Raw genomic sequence first — 21,082 nt, forward strand, 5'->3', positions numbered from 1 at the left:
AAATATAGTTTTTTTTCAATGTCAAAGGTGTCTGTAGCCTTTAAGATGGCCACTGACAACTATTTCCATCATATGGAAATGTCTTTTCCATTGGTCAGGGCAAGTCTAGTAAATATTTGTCAGTGACGGACATCCAGTGAAGAATATTGCAGTGCTTTTTGAATAGGGGTCACATTTTCCCCATCTATGGCCAGTTTTAGGTGACACATGATTTCCAGACAACCAGTCTGGTCTTCACTATGAAGTGTTTGTCTACATTAGACTGTGATTAGGAATCTTAAAAAATAAATTCCATTCTTTTGGTTAGAGTGATATTTTATGAACGGTTTTGTCATTTGCTGTTGCTCAGTTTTATTACTTGCAGGGTCATAGTGGGTGGGGGTTAAAGGGTTTTGAATAAAAACATCTATATATATATATATAGTATATATATATATATATATATATATATATATATATATATAGCTTATATATCCACTCATAAATCTATAGCTATTCAGAATTAAAAATCAAAGTAAGTATATCACTACATCACATTCATAAAGTCAGCATGTCAAAGGTGCTGGCTTCAATCATTCGTTGCCTATCCTATAACTGCCTTGCACTTTGTAGGAATAAATGGCTGATGTGCAACTTATCAATGGTTATGTGCTTGGTGATTTTCTGCTTTTAAGTGCTTCCGTCTTGTAAAAATAGCCAGCGGTCAACTAAAAAGATCTGCAGTAATCAATTTACCTTTGCCCTACACATATGCCATGAAAAAAAATAGACTACTACAACCAAAAACCGGTCTGCTTCTAGGTGGTGCTGTGGATTTTAGACATATTATTCAGTGTCTGTGAACCTGTGCTTGATTTTTGTTAAAGACCCAAAGTTACTTTTACAATTTCGAGTCCAGTGTTTGAGGCTGGAAGTAGTTTTCCAGAATAAAGTGTTTGTGTTTTTCAACATCTAGTTGTTGCGGAGCCTTTGACTCCTGGCCTTGTAGACCTCGATGAGAAGATCTTTGACGTATTGGATCTCTCTTTCGATGGAATCTGACTTTTCTTTCAGCTCTCTGTTGAGGACTTCAAGGCCGTGACATTCTTCATCCAAAGCATCGTATTCTGCACGTTTCCGTTGGCGGTATCGAAGAGCTGCTGTCTTGTTCTGGTCTCTCTTTTTCTGCTTGCGGTCACCTTTGGGCTGGTGTGAGACGGCACAGCTGGCGGCTGAAGTGCTGGGGCGGTCATACGGGGTAGGCCTGTTGAGTTGTTTGGATTGTACTGGCGGGTCAGTATTGGTGTTAATCACTATAAAATCCTGCTGATCTTCTTGAGGGAAATCACTTGAACCATCTGGGTATAGATTCAGGAGTTCAAGGCATCCAGAATCTAGTGTGTCCAGTGCCACGGGGGCAGGAGCTGGTGTTTCTGCAACGTAGGCATGGTACTCCACTCCTCTATCATCACTGAGTTGTTGATCAGGTGTTGGGAAGAGGAAGTGGACTTCATGAGAAGGCGGGGTGCTGGGGGCCACTTGATCATGAGGCATTGGAAGCCCGGGGGAGAGGGTCTCCTCCAGGAAATAATCTTCCATCTGCTCCAACTCCTTTTTCAGGAGTGTCGCCATGACCTCCAAGTCTGGGGCAGGAGGCCCTGGCATGGATGGCTCGGCCGCTGCTGGCAGGAAACATGAAAAGTCCACCCTTTCCGTCATCCAATCCGTGAATCCTTCGCCTGTACAAAAAAAAAGTAAAAGTAAAAACATATTATTATACTCAATTATTAGTCACTGGCTGAAAAATCAGGCACGATTCAAGCTGCTTTGTTATTTTTGGTGTACCCAAAAAAGGTAGACTCGTGCAAATCACTCTCTGATCAAACTCTGATCAGAGTGTGATCATAGTGTGATGTGATTCTCTCGGATGAGGAAAAGGTAGAGAAAAACATTTCTCCATCTTCTCCATTCAGTCAGTCCGTGAAAATTAACCCAGTTAATTTTACTCAATGTGAGTAAACTTCAGATCAAACTTGGGCATGGAACGATTCTTTCTCAACGGACAGACTCACGGCCCCACAGAGTAAAATCTGATGTTTTGTCAGACCGCACTCAGACCAAAAATACGGTAGTCTGCACCTCCCCTAAAAGTGACTAGGGCAGAGTGAAATAATTAAGATTTTGGAGTACCTAAGTATTTACACAAAGGAGGCCCAGAAGATCCTTCTGCCACGTAAAAAACACCAGTAATAAAAATAGCATGTAGCGGGAGAGGGTCCTGAATACAATTTTGCATTGGGACCCATGAGCTTCCGCTTAGCCCTTTGGGACCTGTTGAATATTTGTGTTTGAATCTTTGACAGACAAAGGAACCCAAGAGCGAGAGACTCTAGATAGACATTTAATAAGATGGCTATGTCCCACTTACCTGCCAGGCATCCTCCTCCAGCCCCGTGCAAATTGACCCCGTCCTCCATGTGCACTGGAAGCTGTTCATAGTGATTTCCATGAGCAGGGATCTTAAGGAGATCCGCCCGCCAGTGCAGAGTGCTAACTGGCAACATCGAGATCTCCAGGTCCAGATTCAAAGCCGCCAGGAGAGACATCTTGACCAGAATTATTCAGGTTTGGGTTTGGACCGGAGAGTTGTTCGGGAGCACGATTCCAGCTGGAGATGACAGCGGAAGGCGCAGAGGGTATAGAAGACCTGCAACAAACAGGAGGTGTATTAATGTTGGTGCCTCATCCATGGTGCAATAGTCACATATATGTGTATATAACACTGGAGCCATGGATATTTTTGGACAATGCAACATCTGAATTTTTGCAACAATTGGAAAATATGTGCAACTAAACCCAAATGTGATACAGGTCACAAAAATCTAGATCTCAGTGACCTTTCAATATTGTAAAGCTGTGGATAGCATTTTGGAAGGTGAGATCGGAGATCATTCAATGACTTAAAAAAATAATAAAAATAAAAAAAAATAAAATAAAAATCTTTTTTTTTTTTTTAATCTTAATTTAATACGAATAACACAGTTGCTTTGACTATAAGACACTAGTCGTTGCATGTCCTCCAAGGGGTACTTGAGGAAACTTTGGTCGAACTGACAGCTGTTATGTGTCTACTGGTAACAAGTTATCTGATCTAAAGATGAAAGGTCGTAGTTCCAGGAAACCTGTGTCATGGAGAAGGATACAGCAAGGTCTATGTTTAACCGAGCTGGTTATTTAATAACTACTTCAATGCTAACATGTTTGCCACATATTGTGCATTCAGCAATTCACAGCACAGAGAAGTCATTAACAGTGCTATTTTATAACCCACAGACCGGGGGCGCCGGAAGGTCAGTTTCTGCAAAATCAATCACTAGTTCAGCAAATCCCTCATTTTTGGTTTTTTTTTTTACTCTATGTGTTAGGCCGGAGTCACACACAGCGAGATACGGCCGAGTCTCGCAGGTTAAAAAAAAGAGCTGGCACCGGCACTCCGGAGCGGAGCGTGCGGCTCCATGTATTGCTGTGCGGCCGCACGCTCCGCTCTGGAGTGCCGGCGCCAGAGCTTGGTTTTAACCAGCGAGACTCGGCCTTATCTCGCTGTGTGTGATCCCGGCCTTAGACACAAAAATAAGGTAGCGGAAATATCCTTTGTCCCATATACGTGGAATCTAACATTGCCTGAGCAGGCCTGTTTACAGATCAGGACTATGGGACACAAAGCAGACCCTGCTGCCAATGTCTATCTAGGTGGGACAATAGTGGTTAATGAAAAAAATCCAACTCAGCCGAACACTATGTCATCAGACCAGATCACTGCCTCCATATAAACATGACCTATACATGTATACATGACCTATACATGTAGATCTTCTGTACGGCTCAGTTCACACAAGAGTAGAAAAAAAATCATCTGAGTCTCATCCAGAAAAAACAGGCAATTTTTATCTAAATCTTCAAACGTATGGCATCCATTTTTTTTACAACAGCAGTTGTTAAAATTTACAGAGACCTGGGGCTGGTTTCATACATCCATAAAACACAGACAGTGTTGGGGTCGGAGAGCAGGCCCAATCGCAGGGTGCCCCCACCTGTATGCTGCATATGAAACAGTTAACTCAGGACAGGAGACATGGCGGTCAGGGCAAGTCTTCCAGTATCTATTTCACGGAGGATTGGAACTCGCCTTACATGTATCTTAAAGGGGATCGGTCACCATGAAAATGCAGTCTAATCTGCAGGCACCATGCTATAGGGCAGGAGGAGCTAGATAGATTGATATATAGTTTTTTTTCATAAGATTTAGTATAACCCGTGATTGAATCATTTAATCCTCTGCTTCTTCTGGGGTTTTCTGTCCGGTGGGCAGTCCTATCAGTGACTGACTGCTTTCTCTGTATTACTGTGCATGGAGAGAGGGCTGTCAAACACTGATAGGACCGCCCACTGGACCAGAAACCCCAGAAGAAGCAGAGGATGAAACGATGAAAAAAACAGGTTATCCTAAATCCTTTCTCACAAAGCTAGATATCAATCTACTCCACTCCTCCTGTTCTATAGCATGCCGCCTGCAGATTGGACTGCATTTTCATGGTGACAGGTTCCCTTTACAACTGTTGTCAAGGATTAGATAACCCTTCTGATTTCTTTAAAAAACGGCGCCACACTCGTCTACTACAGGTTGTGTGAGGTATTGCAGCTCAGCCCCATTACTTTTAATGGAACTGAGCTGCAATGCCACTGACAACCTGTAGATAGGTGTGGCGCACCTTTTTTACTAATCCCCTGGGCCGAGCTGAAATACCAGACAGTATGACATAAAGTGATGTTGTTGCCATGAAAAAAAAAAAGCAAACGTTTTGCATGACATTTGGAGATGATTAAACTATGTACATTTTGGAGAGAAAAATATTTTTTTTATGCAGTTTGATCATTTTACATTTTTTCATTTACACTTATAATAAATCAAGGTCTGTTCCCCTTTAAAAAAAAACATCATTCTGTATATTAACATTGTTTTCCATGGATCCGGATGACGGATTGTCTGCTTCCATACCCCTCCCTTCCCCGCGCCCAACCTGCTGCATTTACAGTAAATGCTACTTATCTCTAAACTCTCTCCCCCGGGAATGATTTTTCTAGTCCATGAAAAACAAGCGTAAATTAAATCCCAAGGGCTGAGCTGGCGCAGATGGTTCAGGTAAAGCCCGAGCATTAGATTTACAAAACATATTCTCTATTTTCAGTTTTTATGCTTATTTATATTCATTAAAATATATTGAAAATTTGCAAAAATAAAAACAAATGCCTCTAAAAGAGTAAAAAAAAAAAAAGTACAGCACCAATTTACAAAAAATATATATTTGAATATCAAAATAAAATTGTGAAAAAAATTGATATAAAAATAATAATAAAAATATTAAATCCATCTAGGTCAAAAGATATAAACTTTTTATTTTTATAATCATTGGTCAAGTAACGTCACATTAATTTGTAGTTGCCTTTTTTATATTGATATGGATCCGCCACTTATCCAGATAAAGGAAATGCAGATTACAAAATATGAATACAATAAAATTAAAAAAATGAAATAAAATGACGTAGATATTGCGGTGGTACTTACTCCATCTTTGCAGACGCTGTGGTGCGGCACAAGTGCACGAGCACACTTGTTTTGCGGTGTTGCAAGATTTAGAAAGCCATGATCACTCTCAAGCCAAAGGTTTAATGAAGTCTGAGCTGCGAGAGTGATATGAGTCCCAGCGTCCGGAGACTAAACATGTATACTGTAATATGGAGATTACATCACCGCATCTCCCGCCTACAATTAACCCGTTCCCTGCCATAGGAATGGTCTAAAGAAGCAGGGATTACAATTCCCCGCGGGATATAAGAGGCGGATTCCATCTCCTGATCGGGTCTGGTGATAGTCATTTGACTTTGGACTCATTTCGGGATTTTTTTTTCTTACATAAAGGAAATCCCATGGGTTTTTTTTTTTTTGTTTAGAAAAGGAGAAACTAGAAAAAAGAAAGCATTTTCTTTTTTTAGTAACTTCAGCTTGAGTGGAATAGCAGGACCCTGGGGTCTTAAAAGGGGTTGTCCAGTCATTTTATACTGATGACATAGCCTTAGCACTATGGCCGTATAAATGGGACTGAGATCAGGACACAGAGCACGGACTGGCCGGCGGCTATTCCGACGCGAGCATGACAGCTTCATGTACTTCTGTGCAGCTGTTATGCTCAGGTCAGTAGAGCCGCCGGCCAGTCCGTGCATTGCATTAAGATCTTGAGCCGATTCATACGTTCGTCTGATTGTAGCAGCTTTCATCTAATGGGTATGGGGGGGCACGTAGGGGTGGCCATACTCTCCTCTACCATAGAAACAGACACCATTAGAATAAATGGCACACAATAGGTATTACAGATGTTGCATTTGGGCTTAGGGGCTTCACGTTACACCTCTGCTCAGCCTCTTGGGTGATGAGCAATATGGTCACAACTACCGCTCACATATGGGGGTCCCCACCACCCAGCGACTCAGGCCTTATTTTATCACAATTGCAGGGCTGGACACTATTTTTATATATTAGGACTTTGGAAAAACTTGACAAAAAGTGACAACTCTTGTAGGAGACATAAGGCAGCCTTATTCATAGTCACCATTTCACCAACGAGGCAGAAGAACACGATTCCTGAATAGGTATCTAGTAGTGACCTTTTTTAATAGAATCTAAGTTTTATATTTTGTAACGATTTTTCAGGGGTTTTTTTTTTAAAATATTTTTATACAGTTTGAATTCATTTGTACTGTATTATATCAGTTATAATTGTTGAGTACAGTCGTGCAGTATTTGTATAGCGTCTTTCTCAGCCATTTTTGCCTATTGAATGCCCCAGAACAATCGTCATAAGTGATTAACGTCACTGAGCACAAAGTGACACTGGGGAAATTACATCTTTAGTGACTTACTGCGCCAGTGCTCCAAGACAAAAAGACAAAATGCACACAGGGACAATATTATATATATATATATATATATATATATATATATATATATATATATATATATATATATATATATACATACACACAGTATATATAAGGTCCAAAAGTAGGTGGACAGTATGTGTAATAGGATTATGAAAGGGGAGATTTATCAGACATGGTGTAAAGTGAAACTGACTCAGTTGCTCTTAGCAGCCAATCAGATTCCAGTTTTCATTGTTCACATACTCTTTGGGAAATGAAAGGTGGAATCTGATTGGTTGCTAAGGGCAAGTGAGTCAGTTTCGTTTCACTTTACACCATGTTTGATAAATCTCCCCCTTCATAACTTTATTACACATACTGTCCTACGTTTGGACCACCCTGTATATATATATATATATATTTTTTTTTTTTTTTTTTTTTTTTATTTACTCACTCTATAACAATTTTCCAAACAGATTTACATAATTTATTACACGAGTGTAGGCAATATGATCTAATAATGTTTAATACCCATATGTTAATAGAATGTTGCCACCTAGTGGCCAAATGATCAAGAAGAGTTGAGGAATACTTTTATAAATGGGCAGGATTTTTCTATCTGTTCACCTGGTTCTCGCCATGGTTGTGCAATGTTATTTCTGAGCTCAGTCTGAGATGTATAAACATGTTTTCTCTGCATACCTGAGGCTTTATGTGATATATTAGTATAACAGGTATACCTATACATTGCTGAAATTCTTTTATAGAAATCTAAAGCATCAGGGTTTGTCATTGTCTAAAGCAGTGGTGGGTGAGCGACAACTCAGGGGCCACATCTGGGGCTTATAGCCTTATTGGTGGTCAACCTACCACATCTTTGGAGCCCCGGATGTGGCCCCGAGTTGCCGCTTACCCACCAATTTTGAAATGTGAAATGCCCGTTGACTTTAAGAAAGGGATTTATAAAGTACGGTATATAATATACATCGATAACAGGTATGGCAGGTTTAGTCACTGACAGCTCTAAGCCTCTCCAGCATCTCTCCTGGGATCTTCCCAGGGCCATGAAAAACAACAGTAAATTAACCCCCGAGGGGCTGAGCTGCTGCAGATGGTCCTATTCGAGAACAATATTATTTACAGGTATCACTGCTAAACCCAACTCTACATTTAGCACATTGATCTTTGAGACTAAACGACTGGACTAGAACTAATGGGGGTCCACTAGAATGAAACAGACCAACTGGGCTCCTTAAAAATTGCTAGTCGTGGTATTTGGAAACTGGTATTTTTTAATATTTTTTTTTAATAATAATATTAAATATGTTAGAAATGTATAACACAATTTAGAATTTATATCTAGTTCTCTTATGACTTATAACAAATGGGGAGTTAATAGATGGAAGTCTACCAGTCAGGATCTTTATCTGTTAGCCATGGATGACAGCAGCTTTCAAAAACATTAATATCTGTGTAATACTTCACTTCTCCTGTGGGGGTGCTGTAGAGAAATAGTTCCTCCAAGGATAGTGATTGATCATCGTGCAGTAGGACCAACAGTGATCAGATTATCAGCGGGGAACCCTTATAATAAAAATAATCTGGCCAATGTGGATAGCCCTTTTAAGGTTTATTTTGGTTGATGTCCATACAAACTGTTCTCTTATTTATATTTTTCTTCATAAAGCTCCCATGCACATTATATGATAATAGGCCAAAATATATCTTTGTCTGCATCTGTCAATTTTGGCCTTTTTTTTTCTGCCAATGATGCAGTTAGTGATTATAAACAAATTTGGAATGATAACAGCCATTCATCAGACAGCCATCGTTTCTTTTCACCACAGCGGACAATTAATCATTATGGTTGTACCGACTATTCTGGCCGGCTTTTAGCTCACGGGTATGGAAACGTATGGCTATATTCTACCATTGATAGGATGGGCATGGGTATGCCAAAATGGGGTGCTTTTGACATGGCTATGGTTGCCATATGACGCGAATACTTGTTTTTTTACCAACTCCATGGAAGAAATACCATTGAGGCAGAGAGCTCCAATTGTCAGAACATACATATGTCAATCCTCTAGCACATAGTTACAAAGCATAGTGGGAAATTTATAAGGTTTATAGGGACTGGAAGCTGGCACATTTAAAAAGGGTAATCTTTGATTTGGGGAAAACTGCCTAAAGGGTTCTCCGTGACTTTAACATTCATGGCCTATCCTTTTATCCATGTATGGCCTATCAATGTCTGATCAGTGGGGGTGCGACGCCCAGCACCCCTGCAGATCAGCTGTTCCCGGTATTGGCGGCAGCCCGAATTGTTCAGTTACGGACCTGCACAGCACATCTCTGCTGACTCTATAGTGGCCGCGACTGGGTACTGCATATCCGCCACCTACTGATTTGAATAACTGACCAGTTCCGGCCGCTGCCGACACTGGGAACAGCTGAATGGCGGGTGATCAGACATTGAAATGGATGAAAGGATAGGCCATCAATGTTAAAGTCCTGGACAACTCCTTTAAATGATCGAGTATTTCAGTAGGTAGAAGTTATCATCCACAGGATGGGTGATAACTTCTAATTTGGTGTCCGATCACTGGGACCCCCACCTATCGTCAGAACGAGGCATTTTTCTCCTCTGAAAAAAGTGAATACATGAGACTGCCACTACATTAACTCTCTATGGGACTACCAGAAAAAGATTCCAGAAGACCCATAGAAAATGAGTGGAGCCGTGGTCTTGCATGCTCACTACTGCTCCAGCAGACCCATAGAGAATGAGTGAAGCGGTGGTCTCGCATGCTCACTACTGCTCCAGCAAACCCATAGAGAATGAGTGGAGCCGTGGTCTCGCATGCTCGCTACTGCTCCAGCATACCCATAGAGAATGAGTGAAGTGGTGGTCTCGCATGCTCACTACGGTCCAGCAAGCCCATAGGGAATGAGTGGAGCCGTGGTCTCGCATGCTCACTACTGCTCCAGCAGACCCATAGAGAATGAGTGGAGCCGTGGTCTCGCATGCTCACTACTGCTCCAGCAGACCATTGAGAATGAGTGGAGCCGTGGTCTCGCATGCTCACTACTGCTCCAGCAGACCATAGAGAATGAGTGGAGCCGTGGTCTCACATGCTCACTACTACTCCAGCAAACCCACAGAGAATGAGTGGAGCCGTGGTCTCGCATGCTCACTACTGCTCCAGCATACCCATAGAGAATGAGTGAAGTGGTGGTCTCGCATGCTCACTACGCTCCAGCAAGCCCATAGGGAATGAGTGGAGCCGTGGTCTCGCATGCTCACTACTGCTCCAGCAGACCCATAGAGAATGAGTGGAGCCGTGGTCTCGCATGCTCACTACTGCTCTAGCAGACCATAGAGAATGAGGGGAGTCATGGTCTCACATGCTCACTACTGCTCCAGCAGACTCAATGAGGATGAGTGAAGTGGTGGTCTCGCATGCTCACTACGCTCCAGCAAGCCCATAGGGAATGAGTGGAGCCGTGCTCTCGCATGCTCACTACTGCTCCAGCAGACCCATAGAGAATGAGGGGAGCCGTGGTCTCACATGCTCACTACTGCTCCAGCAGACTCAATGAGAATGAGGGGAGCGGTGGTCTCGCATGCTCACTACTGCTCTGGCAGACCCATAGAGAATGAGTGAAGCGGTGGTCTCGCATGCTCACTACTGCTCCGGCAAACCTTTAGAGAATGTTTGGAAGGGTGGTCTTGCATCACATGCTCACTACCACTCCATTCTACAGGGGATATAAGTGACCTTTTCTGACGACAGATGGGGGTCCCAGGGATCAGTCTCACAATCATATAGAAGTTTTCTGATAGATAGGTGATAACTTCAACATAGTGAAATACCCTATGAAATAGTGTGCATGGACAAAATATACACATCAATCATGATCTCTAGGCAAATAAAGGATATTACATACAGTATGTGCGCCCTATATGTTACAACATTATTGTTAGTAATGTGGATCGGTATGGCACGGATATCTGTGGCTTTTATGCAACCTATGCATTTTTATTAACACCACACCCCTTAGTGCCTCCATTTTTTCTAAATCTTTTTGTGTAATTTTTTTGTTGGATCATATTGTATTTTTTGGGAAGAAATATTTGACTGTGATGAGCATTGTTTAGGTTGTAGCGGAATACCCCTACACAAAGGTATTCCACTGGTAAGTAATTATCGCTTATTTACCGGATAGGGTAGAACTACTACATCAGTAAGGGTAACCCCACCAATTGCATGAAGGGGGGATACCATGTCGTGGGCAACTGATACTGGGATACCCACTGATTTATAGAATTAGGGTCTCGAGCTTCCCATTTGAATGGCGTGGTGGTCAAGCATTCCTTCAAAGTCTATGGGTTTGATGGAGACAACCGAGTACAGAGCATGGATATCCTCGTCAGTCATATAGACACTGAAAGAAGGTCCGACAACCGCTCCATTCGACAAGCAGCCCCCCATTCTGGAAAAACCCCAGCAATCAGATCCCCTGTAGCGTTCACATAGGAGATACATGTATATATATATATATATATATATATATATATATATATATATATATATATATATATATATATATAGAAAATGATGGATATGTTGATTTCATAAATTTATGTCACAGCTGCTGCACCATCTCTTAGGGACCTGATCTGTCGCTCATTCCCCAGGGGGCCGTACATGAACATCTGACTGACATGACTACACCAAAACATCACGACAGTTGTCAGGTCGGGTCTAGAACACGTGACGAGTCCGACCAGTGATCCACATATAGACCAATTTCGTGAGTTTACAAAATCCCCTGTGATCACATTTAACCATTTAGAGCTCGAACTACAGACTAGACAAGCAAAGGCCATTTGGTTTATTATTACCCCAAAACGCGTCGGTTAATAAAAGCTTCTATTTTATACCACCGAGGATTCTTTATTTCCGCAGTTACCATGATCTTTCCACTAACTTCCTAGAGACCATAATAACATACAGGGGGGCAAAGTTGGACTTTTCTTTTTACAAAGAATCCAGATGTTTTGCATGGGATCTCCGACACTTAAACTTATGGAATAAAGCTACGACATGGTACATAAGCGATCCCATCTCTTCTGCTATATTAGGACGGCGCCATATCTTGTGTTGTCACTCCCGAAGGTTGGCCAGTGGGGGGGCTGCATGCTACAGTAAAGTATTTTGCATTGATATATCTATTATACGTAATATTCCATTATGGCTTACTGAATTGTAAAGTGCTACGGAATATGTTGGCGCCACATATCATGATATATAATCTTTATTATATTTAGTATATAATGTAAGCCGGCAAGGGCAGGGTCCTCGCCCCTCTGTGTCAGTCTGTCATTGTTAGTATGCTTACTGTAAGTGATATCTGTAATTTGTATGTAACCCCTTCTCATGTACAACATCATGGAATCAATGGTGCTATATAAATAAATAATAATAATAATATAACATTTACGATACGCACCACAAAAAAATAGGCGGAATTAACCCATTAGTAGCCGGTCACACTATATAAACTACTTACGCCATTTTCGCAGTGGTGTCGCAGTCGTAGCACAAGTGCAGTCGCACACTTGTTTCGTAGTCGTGCAAGTCTACAAAGCCATGGTGACTCATGTAGGAGAGCGGTGTGTGTCTGTGATGGAGCTGCTGCTGGGAGGATATGGCTTCTAGGTTTCCAGGGGCTGAACTTTGTACAATCATGGAGACAGCAGAGGTGACATCAGCTGTGACTACAGATCCCTCCGCAGATTCCACGCTTGGCTGTCGGCACCACTGGGACCTGTTCACATCACCGCCACAGTCTGTGTCAGATCATTTCTGCTTTTCACTTGCAATATTATTTTGTTTCACTTTTTTTTTACTTTCCTTTTAGTCTTTTTTTTTTTACTTTTTCATCGTGTCCGGTTGGATTTACAGGGACTATTTGTGGACAGAAAAGTGACATGCTTAGATTGCAACAGCATTGCATCAGCCTGGAGGGAGGTGTGGATTGTGCAGGTCACTGGGTTTATGGCAGCTCATTGGACCTCCATGCTGAGGCTTTCCGTGTGATGGGTGAGGCCTGGGAGATGTGATGGTCAGATGACTCTGAAAATATGCCAACTTTTTTTTTTTTTTTCTAACTTCTCTCAAAACACTTCTAGATGTGTTACTGTGCACTACAACGTGGGAACTGCTGCTTTAAGGCATGCCAGATAGGATTTTTCTTATCTTCCTTCTAAAAAAAAATAAAAATATTGAAATATATATATTTATTTGGTGGGGTCAGGTCTGCCAACTTTTATAAACTAGGAGAGGGACATATATTACGTCTTGTACATAATAATTATGTCCCTATTGAAATCCGTTAGTGTTCTAGCAAGCAATATCTCTTTTATGCCCATTATAGAGTATGATGCTCTCACTAACACACAGTGAATACCCCCCAGTTTTATCCCATATGTATAGTATATGTGATTACATATATAGTATATGTATGTATAATATGTGCCCCCTATGAGATCCTCAAAGTCAACACACACACAGTATCATGACCCCTACACAGCATGATGGCCTGTCAGTAGGATGCCCCCACATAGTCTCCTTGGCAGTATGAGGGCCCCCCAGTCCCCTACTCAGAATTAAGGTTCCATACAGTTCTCTACTCAGTATGAATGCCTTTACAGCCTCCTCAGTAAGAGGGAACCCAAAGTCCCTCACACAGTATTAGGTACCCACAGCCTCCCACACAGAATGAGGGACTCCACAATCCCTAACTCAATATAGGAGCCCTTAAAGTCCCCATCTCAATATGGGGGCTCTTGTAGAAATCGCAGGAACATGAGATGCTGCCACGGGCAGGAGGCAGAATAAGAGTTAAGGGTCTTTATTAAACAATAAATGCACTCCACGCAGGGAGTGAGGGATTGCAGAGGGATAGTAGTAATGGGACAGAACTGTGAAGGAGGAAGGATGGGTTGGGGCGAACGATAATTCAATATGAAAGTGGTGGTGGCACTTATCAGACTGATGTCTTCTGGTATGCAGAGTTTCAGGGTTCCCACGGTGGCACCGACAGCAGCCGGGCGTGGTGTCTCGGTGTTGTCCGCGGCAGGCAAGGATCCAACAGTGGCACCGACCACAGCGGCACTTGACGTCTCAACACAGCCTCTGAGACGCGGGTGTCTGTCAGGGTACTGAGTCCAACGTGAGGTACCGCCATAATGAACTCTCACTCCGCGGCGTGTGCAGGTCGTTGTTCAACAGGTACTTGCTTAGGCAGGAGTCCCACACGGCGTCCTACTAACGGCACGGTCTGAGGTGTTAGCCCTGAGTCACCACCTGGCGAGGAGGGTGACGGGAACCTGTCAATTGGTCACCTACCAGTGAGGGACCTCTCTGCCAAGGGTCCAGAGGGGCGGCCTGGGCAATCGAGCTGCTCTGACTTTGCAGCAGCCACAGCGCCCGTCCTGCCACTCAGCTTTCCCGCCTGAGCTCTGCCACTTTTCCCATGCGTAGCGCTAACTGGCCCCACCTTGCCTAGCCCAGTCACATGACCCGATTCATCCAGCAATCTAGATCTCCCACCCCCCCCCCGCAACATGGGTGACAGCCCCGGCAGTTCCGGAACCGGCGTGTAAAAGGTACCCCTGCTCTGGTACTCCTCCTTACACTTTCATAGTCCTCCACAGCACCTCACTCAGTATAATGCCCCCACCTGCCCCCCACTCAGTATTATAGCCCCAACCAGCCCCCCACTCAGTATTTAGCAGTCAACTCAGAAAAATGCCCCCCACAGCTCCTCAGTAAAATGCCCCCACCAGCCCCCCACTCAGTATTGTAGCCCAGCCAGCCCCTCCACTCAAGATTTTGGCCCCTACCAGCCCCCCTACTCAGTATTATGGCACCAGTCAGCCCTCCACTCAGTATAATTGCCCCTACTAGCATCACATTCAGTATGACTGGTCCCCACCAGCTCCCTATTTAATATGATGGCCCTCACAAGCCCTCAATTCAGTATGATTCTCTCGGCCCCCATTCAGTATGATTGACCCACACAAGCCCCTCGTTTAGTATAATGGCCCTCATAATTACTGACATTAAATTAAAAAAAAACACTACTAACATCACCTCGTTCACCTGACACACTGCTCAGGTCTATGTAGTGTGAGTGCTGAGGTATCAACATAGCAGGTGCAATGTAGTGTGGTCATCATGCCTGCAGTGTACAGAGTCTCAGACTCACTGCCGCAAGCTGAATGGTGGATAATGGCACCCTAATGCATCACTCTATTCAACGGTATTCGCGTGCTTGGGAGGATGGAGGGAGGAGAGAGGATTCAGCACTAGGCCACAACGACTCACGGTCCTCCAAGCAGCAATGTAGCTTTCACTATGGACCGTAAGCCCCTGTTGCAAGTACAATATGTGCTGCAATACTGTAGTATTGTAATATATAGTACAAGTGAGCAAAGCAAGGTCCATTAAGACATTGTTGGGTGAGTTTGGTGGAAAAACATGACCGGTTTGCACAGAGCTCGGCCTTCAACCCCATCCAACACCTTGGAGATAAACTAGAATGGAGATTGTGAGCCCGGCCGTCTCCTCCAACATCAGAGTCTGACCTCACAAATGCTCTTCTGGATGAAAGGGCAAAGATTCCCACAGACAGCTCTGAAATCTTGTAGCAACAATAATGTTGTAAAATAGTCCATGAGCCGGGCCAGATATCGGTACCACCCGGAGTGACTAATTTTCTTTGGTATTTTTAGGTAGATGCATGTCTGTAGTTTATTTTTTGATATGATAGCCCTTACATATACGTAGCTTATTAACCCCTTCAGCCCTAGGCCTATTTGTACCCAAGTGCCTAAGCCAATCTGACCTGTGCCACTTCATGGGCTAATAACTTTGGAACGCTTTCACCTATCCAAGCCATTCTGAGATTGTTTTCTCGTGACATATTGTACTTCACGTCAGTGCTAAATGGGAGTCAATATATTTTACCTTTCTATATAAAAAAATGCTAAATATTCGGAAATTTTGGAAAAATCGGCAATTTTTTAACTTTGAAATTCTCTGCTTTTTACAAAAATACTGATACCCCCCATAATAGTTATTAATTTACACTCCCCACATGTTTACTTCATATTGGCATCATTTTGAAAATGAAACCTTATTGTTTTACGACGTAATAGGGCTTATAGTTTTATGCGCAATTTTTCACATTTACAGCAAAACCCACTTTTCAAAGGACCAAGTCACTTCTGAAGTCACTTTAAGGGGCTTACATAACAGAAACCACCCATAAATTACCCCATTTTGCAAACTACACCCCTCAAGCTGTTCAAAACTCATTTTTAAAAACTGTTAACCCTTTAGGTGTTCCACAGGAATTTTAGCAGAATGAAGGCGAAATTTCAAAATTTCATTTTTTTTCCAGATATTACATTGTAATCCAATTTTACCTGCAACCTAGCAAGGGTTAACGGCAAACCCAAACTTGGTTACCCTAATTCTGCAGTTTATAGAAACACCCCACATGTACTCGTAAACTAAAGTATGGGCACACAGCACAGCTCAACACGGAAGGAGCGCTATGTGGTTTTTGGGTGGCGGATTCACTGGAAGAAATCTAGGGGGCCATGTCACATTTGAAGGCTGCCTGAGGTACCCCCACAGTGGAAACCCCAAAAAGTGACCCTATTTTGGAAACTACACCCCCAAGGAATCTTTTAGGGGGTATAGTGACCACTTTGACCCAACCAGTGTTTCACTGTAGTTGGAAACACTTGGTTGAGAAAATGGAAAAAGTGCATTTTTTACATGAAGGTGTCATTTTAGGCTCATTTTTTTATTTTTAAGAGGTGTACCAGCAAAAAATGCACCCCACTATTTGTTCACCAATCTCTCCCGAACACAACAACACCCGATATGTTGTCGTACACTGCAGTATTGGGGAACGGCAGGCCTCGGAAGGGAAGGAGCGCCAAATGACTTTTGGAGTGCAAATTTTACTGGAAGAAATCTAGGGGGCTATGTCACATTTGAAGACACCCTGAGGTGCCCCAACACACGCACACACACTGACACATACACGTTCTGTGCTGAACAGGACTCTCCGGTCTTCTCTGCAGAGCTCCTATCTCCCTCTGTAGAGGCTGACACCTATTTCAGGATGCAGGCCTTAGAGATCTGTGTGTTGAATCCGGTGTAATCGCTGAAGGATCAGTGTCTGGAGTGATGGACGGCCGGAGGTACAACAGAGCAGTGAGACTACACAAGCTGGTCTATGAAGCACTTATGAGGCTTGCATGGAAAAACTTCCTTCCATGGCTAGAAGAAAACCATGCAAGGGACCTTCACCATCTGGATGAAACACTGAAGAACATCACAAACTTTCGCATCAGTGTGTCGCAGGGATCCTTCGAAAAGCTCTTGGATAATGAATCTTGCACACTTACCCTGAAGCTCTTTCAAGTTTATCTTGAGACCCTCAGAAATGAACAACTCTCAGCATTCTGGATGTCATACTTGGACATGGTCGAGACCATGCTGGCCCTGGTTCGAGCTTCAAGAGAAGGCAACTGGATGCTTCACCTAGGAGCAATCCGACAGATGATACCATGGTGTTTTGCCTATGACAAGGTCAACTATGCCCGATACCTAACCTATTACTATGCCACAATGTCTCGGCTGCCCATAGAACACCCAGAGGTCCATGAATACTTCATGCAAGGTGGCTTTTCGGTCCAGATCGGTAGCAAGAATCCTTTTGGACGAATTCCTGTGGACCAGACCATTGAAGAGACAATCAACAAAGACACCCAGACACCAGGGGGCACAAAAGGCTTCAGCCTCAAAGTTGGAGCTGTTTCCAGGTTCTACCTGACATCAGAGTACCGCAGTATGTACTTGAGGCAGCTGAGGGCCCTGGTAGGCCAACAATATACTGACTTCAGCCATTCAGACCTACAGGTGTCTAGGATTAGAAGAGATGAAGCCGATGTCCAATCTTTCGTTCAACTGCTGGAGACAGGTTGGGTGAACCCCTTCAACAAAGAGCATAATGGTGAACTTATCAGTTTGTCAACAGCGACTGTAGCACCACCAGATGTAGCCAAAGACCTTCAAGGGGCATACAGTATAGGAGAGGATGCATATCAAACATTCAAGGATGAGCGTTTGGGTACCGATAAGCCAACTACATTGTTTCATGACAAGATGACGAAGAACAAACTTAAAACGTTCTCTAACATCCAAATGAAGACACGCAGACAAGGTCTTGGCAAGGAGGTAATTTTGAAGGCTGACAGAAACCTATTTGGCCAGATGATACTTGTAGCTGAGAACAGAAAGCTACAAATGAGTGATGTCTTGACTCATCCCCTGGGTCCATTGCCATGGGCACTTGCCAATGGTGATGGGTCTATCCGCAAGACCAACAAGGCTGCCCTCGCAAGGGAGTTGGAGAGGAATGCTCGTCCTGCAGAAGTGATCCCCGAGCCCTCTGCAACCATCATTGATGGGATGAGCCTGGTTCAGAAACTGAAGGGAAACAATGCAACATTTGGCCAGCTAGCAGGCACAGCAATGAGTCGCGCTATCCATGAGGGTGCTAAGAGCAAGCGCATTGATATTGTCTTTGACGTCTACAAGGAGACATCCATCAAAGATACAGAAAGAGTCAACAGATATGAAGGCACAGGGATCCATTTCAAGAACATTCAACATGGGCACAACATCCAGCAGTGGAAAAAGCTTCTAAGTAGTTCCTCCAACAAGGCAAGTCTCATAAAGTTTCTGGTAGAAGAATGGAAGGCGAAACACCACAGGGAGAAGCTTGAGGAGAAGGAGCTGTATGTCACATGTGAGCAGCTCTGCTTTAAGATCACCAAAGAACAGTGGGAAGAGGCTGCTGACCTTAAGTCAAATCAAGAAGAAGCAGACACACGCCTCCTTCTCCATGCTCTTCATGCAGCAGAATCTGGTTACAAGTCGGTCATCATCACTTCGGAGGATACTGATGTCATGGTCCTGTGTCTGGGCATGTGCCACAAAATCCCATCCCACCTGTTCCAGAAATGCGGTACACAGAACCGGACAAGATTCCTGGATATCACCACTCTGAGCCGAACATTGGGAGGCAGCGTATGTGATTCATTGATTGGTATGCATGCATTTACAGGCTGTGACACCGTCAGTGCATTCGCTGGCCGTGGGAAGATGACGACACTCAAGCAGTTGAAGATGAACAAGACATACCAGGATGCCTTTCAGGAAGTTGGTCGTTCATGGGAAGTGTCTACCGAACTTTTTGAGAAGTTACAGGAAATCACCTGCCACATGTACCTGCCAACTACCCAAACAACTGAGGTAAACAGGCTCCGTTATCAGCTGTTCTGTGCCAGACGTGGAGTGGTAGAGTCAAGTCAACTCCCTCCTTGCCAGGACTGCCTTTTCATGCATGCACTGCGTGCAAACTACCAGGCTGCGATCTGGAGGAGAAGTCTGCAGAGCCAGCCATGGGTTGCAAACCCAACAGACTGCGGTTGGATGATAGATAACGACGGAAAGCTTGTTGTCAAGTGGATGCAAGGGGCACCAGCACCAGAAGCTATTATACAGCTACTGTCCTGCAAGTGTGTGCGGTCATGTGAACTTCCTCAGTGTACTTGCCTCAGCAATGGCCTGAAGTGCACAGACATGTGCAGATTACAGACATGCCAGAACAAGGGTACTGAAGACGAGCCAGTAGAACAACAGTCAGATTCAGAGTCCGATGTTGAAGATATTATGGAGTAACATATATATATATATATATATATATATATATATATATATATATATATATATATATATATATATATATATATATATATATATATATATATATATATATGCACATGACATGTTCAGTGTGTATTTACATAACTTGGATTAAATTTTGTTACAAATACTACATCTAGTCACTCCGGGTGGTACCGATATCGTCATATTTGGTTCTTGGCTCATGCTAAAATTCCTGTGGAACACCTAAAGGGTTAACAGTTTTTAAAAATGAGTTTTGAACAGCTTGAGGGGTGTAGTTTGCAAAATGGGGTAATTTATGGGTGGTTTCTGTTATGTAAGCCCCTTAAAGTGACTTCAGAAGTGACTTGGTCCTTTGAAAAGTGGGTTTTGCTGTAAATGTGAAAAATTGCGCATAAAACTATAAGCCCTATTACGTCGTAAAACAATAAGGTTTCATTTTCAAAATGATGCCAATATGAAGTAAACATGTGGGGAGTGTAAATTAATAACTATTATGGGGGGTATCAGTATTTTTGTAAAAAGCAGAGAATTTCAAAGTTAAAAAATTGCCGATTTTTCCAAAATTTCCGAATATTTAGCATTTTTTTATATAGAAAGGTAAAATATATTGACTCCCATTTAGCACTGACGTGAAGTACAATATGTCACGAGAAAACAATCTCAGAATGGCTTGGATAGGTGAAAGCGTTCCAAAGTTATTAGCCCATGAAGTGGCACAGGTCAGATTGGCTTAGGCACTTGGGTACAAATAGGCCTAGGGCTGAAGGGGTTAATAAGCTACGTATATGTAAGGGCTATCATATCAAAAAATAAACTACAGACATGCATCTACCTAAAAATACCAAAGAGAATTAGTCACTCCGCTTGGTACCGATATCGTCAAATTTGGTTCTTGGCTCATGGACTAAAAGCTCCTGAAGATGTAATGCATACATGTCCAAATACTTCTTGTCTGTAAGGGGGACGACAGCACCATGGGTACCTGCGTGGCGGGTCCGGAACTGAAAAGGCTGCATCCCCTGTTCCCGAGGGGAAGCTTTAGTGAGGCGGACCTTCCTCCTGACCTAGGGGGGCTGGGATATAAAAGGGGAAAGCGCGCGCAGCAGAGCAGTTTTGTGCCAACCAAGGGCAGCGCGAAGTCAGGCGAGCTGCGTTCTCCGCTCCTCCACCCCACTGACTACCGGCACTGCAACAGGACCCCACCGTCTATAGAGGGACTGCTGCCAGTAGAGAAGCCGGGCGTGCTGCAGCAGTCGAGAGAGAGAGACCGCTGTGCTGAG

The 21,082-nt window shown here is 43.3% G+C and overlaps 1 protein-coding gene across 2 annotated transcripts; it reads right to left on the reverse strand.

Annotated features, from left to right (window-relative positions):
• Positions 1-12,713, reverse strand: ATF5 (activating transcription factor 5). Of its 2 annotated transcripts, none has more exons than XM_077253132.1 (3): positions 12,532-12,713; positions 2,408-2,686; positions 1-1,718 (listed from the first exon to the last, which is right to left on the reverse strand). In XM_077253132.1, exons 2-3 carry the CDS (start codon positions 2,583-2,585, stop codon positions 952-954), a joined length of 945 nt encoding a protein of 314 aa, XP_077109247.1. In that variant the 5' UTR covers positions 2,586-2,686; positions 12,532-12,713; the 3' UTR covers positions 1-951. The 2 variants fall into 2 exon arrangements, with proteins under 2 accessions (XP_077109247.1, XP_077109248.1); XM_077253133.1 differs by lacking the exon at positions 12,532-12,713 and adding an exon at positions 5,603-5,757.
• Between the last annotated feature and the right edge of the window lie 8,369 nt (positions 12,714-21,082).

Source organism: Ranitomeya variabilis, chromosome 4, assembly GCF_051348905.1.
Source record: "Ranitomeya variabilis isolate aRanVar5 chromosome 4, aRanVar5.hap1, whole genome shotgun sequence".
NCBI lineage: Eukaryota > Metazoa > Chordata > Amphibia > Anura > Dendrobatidae > Ranitomeya > Ranitomeya variabilis.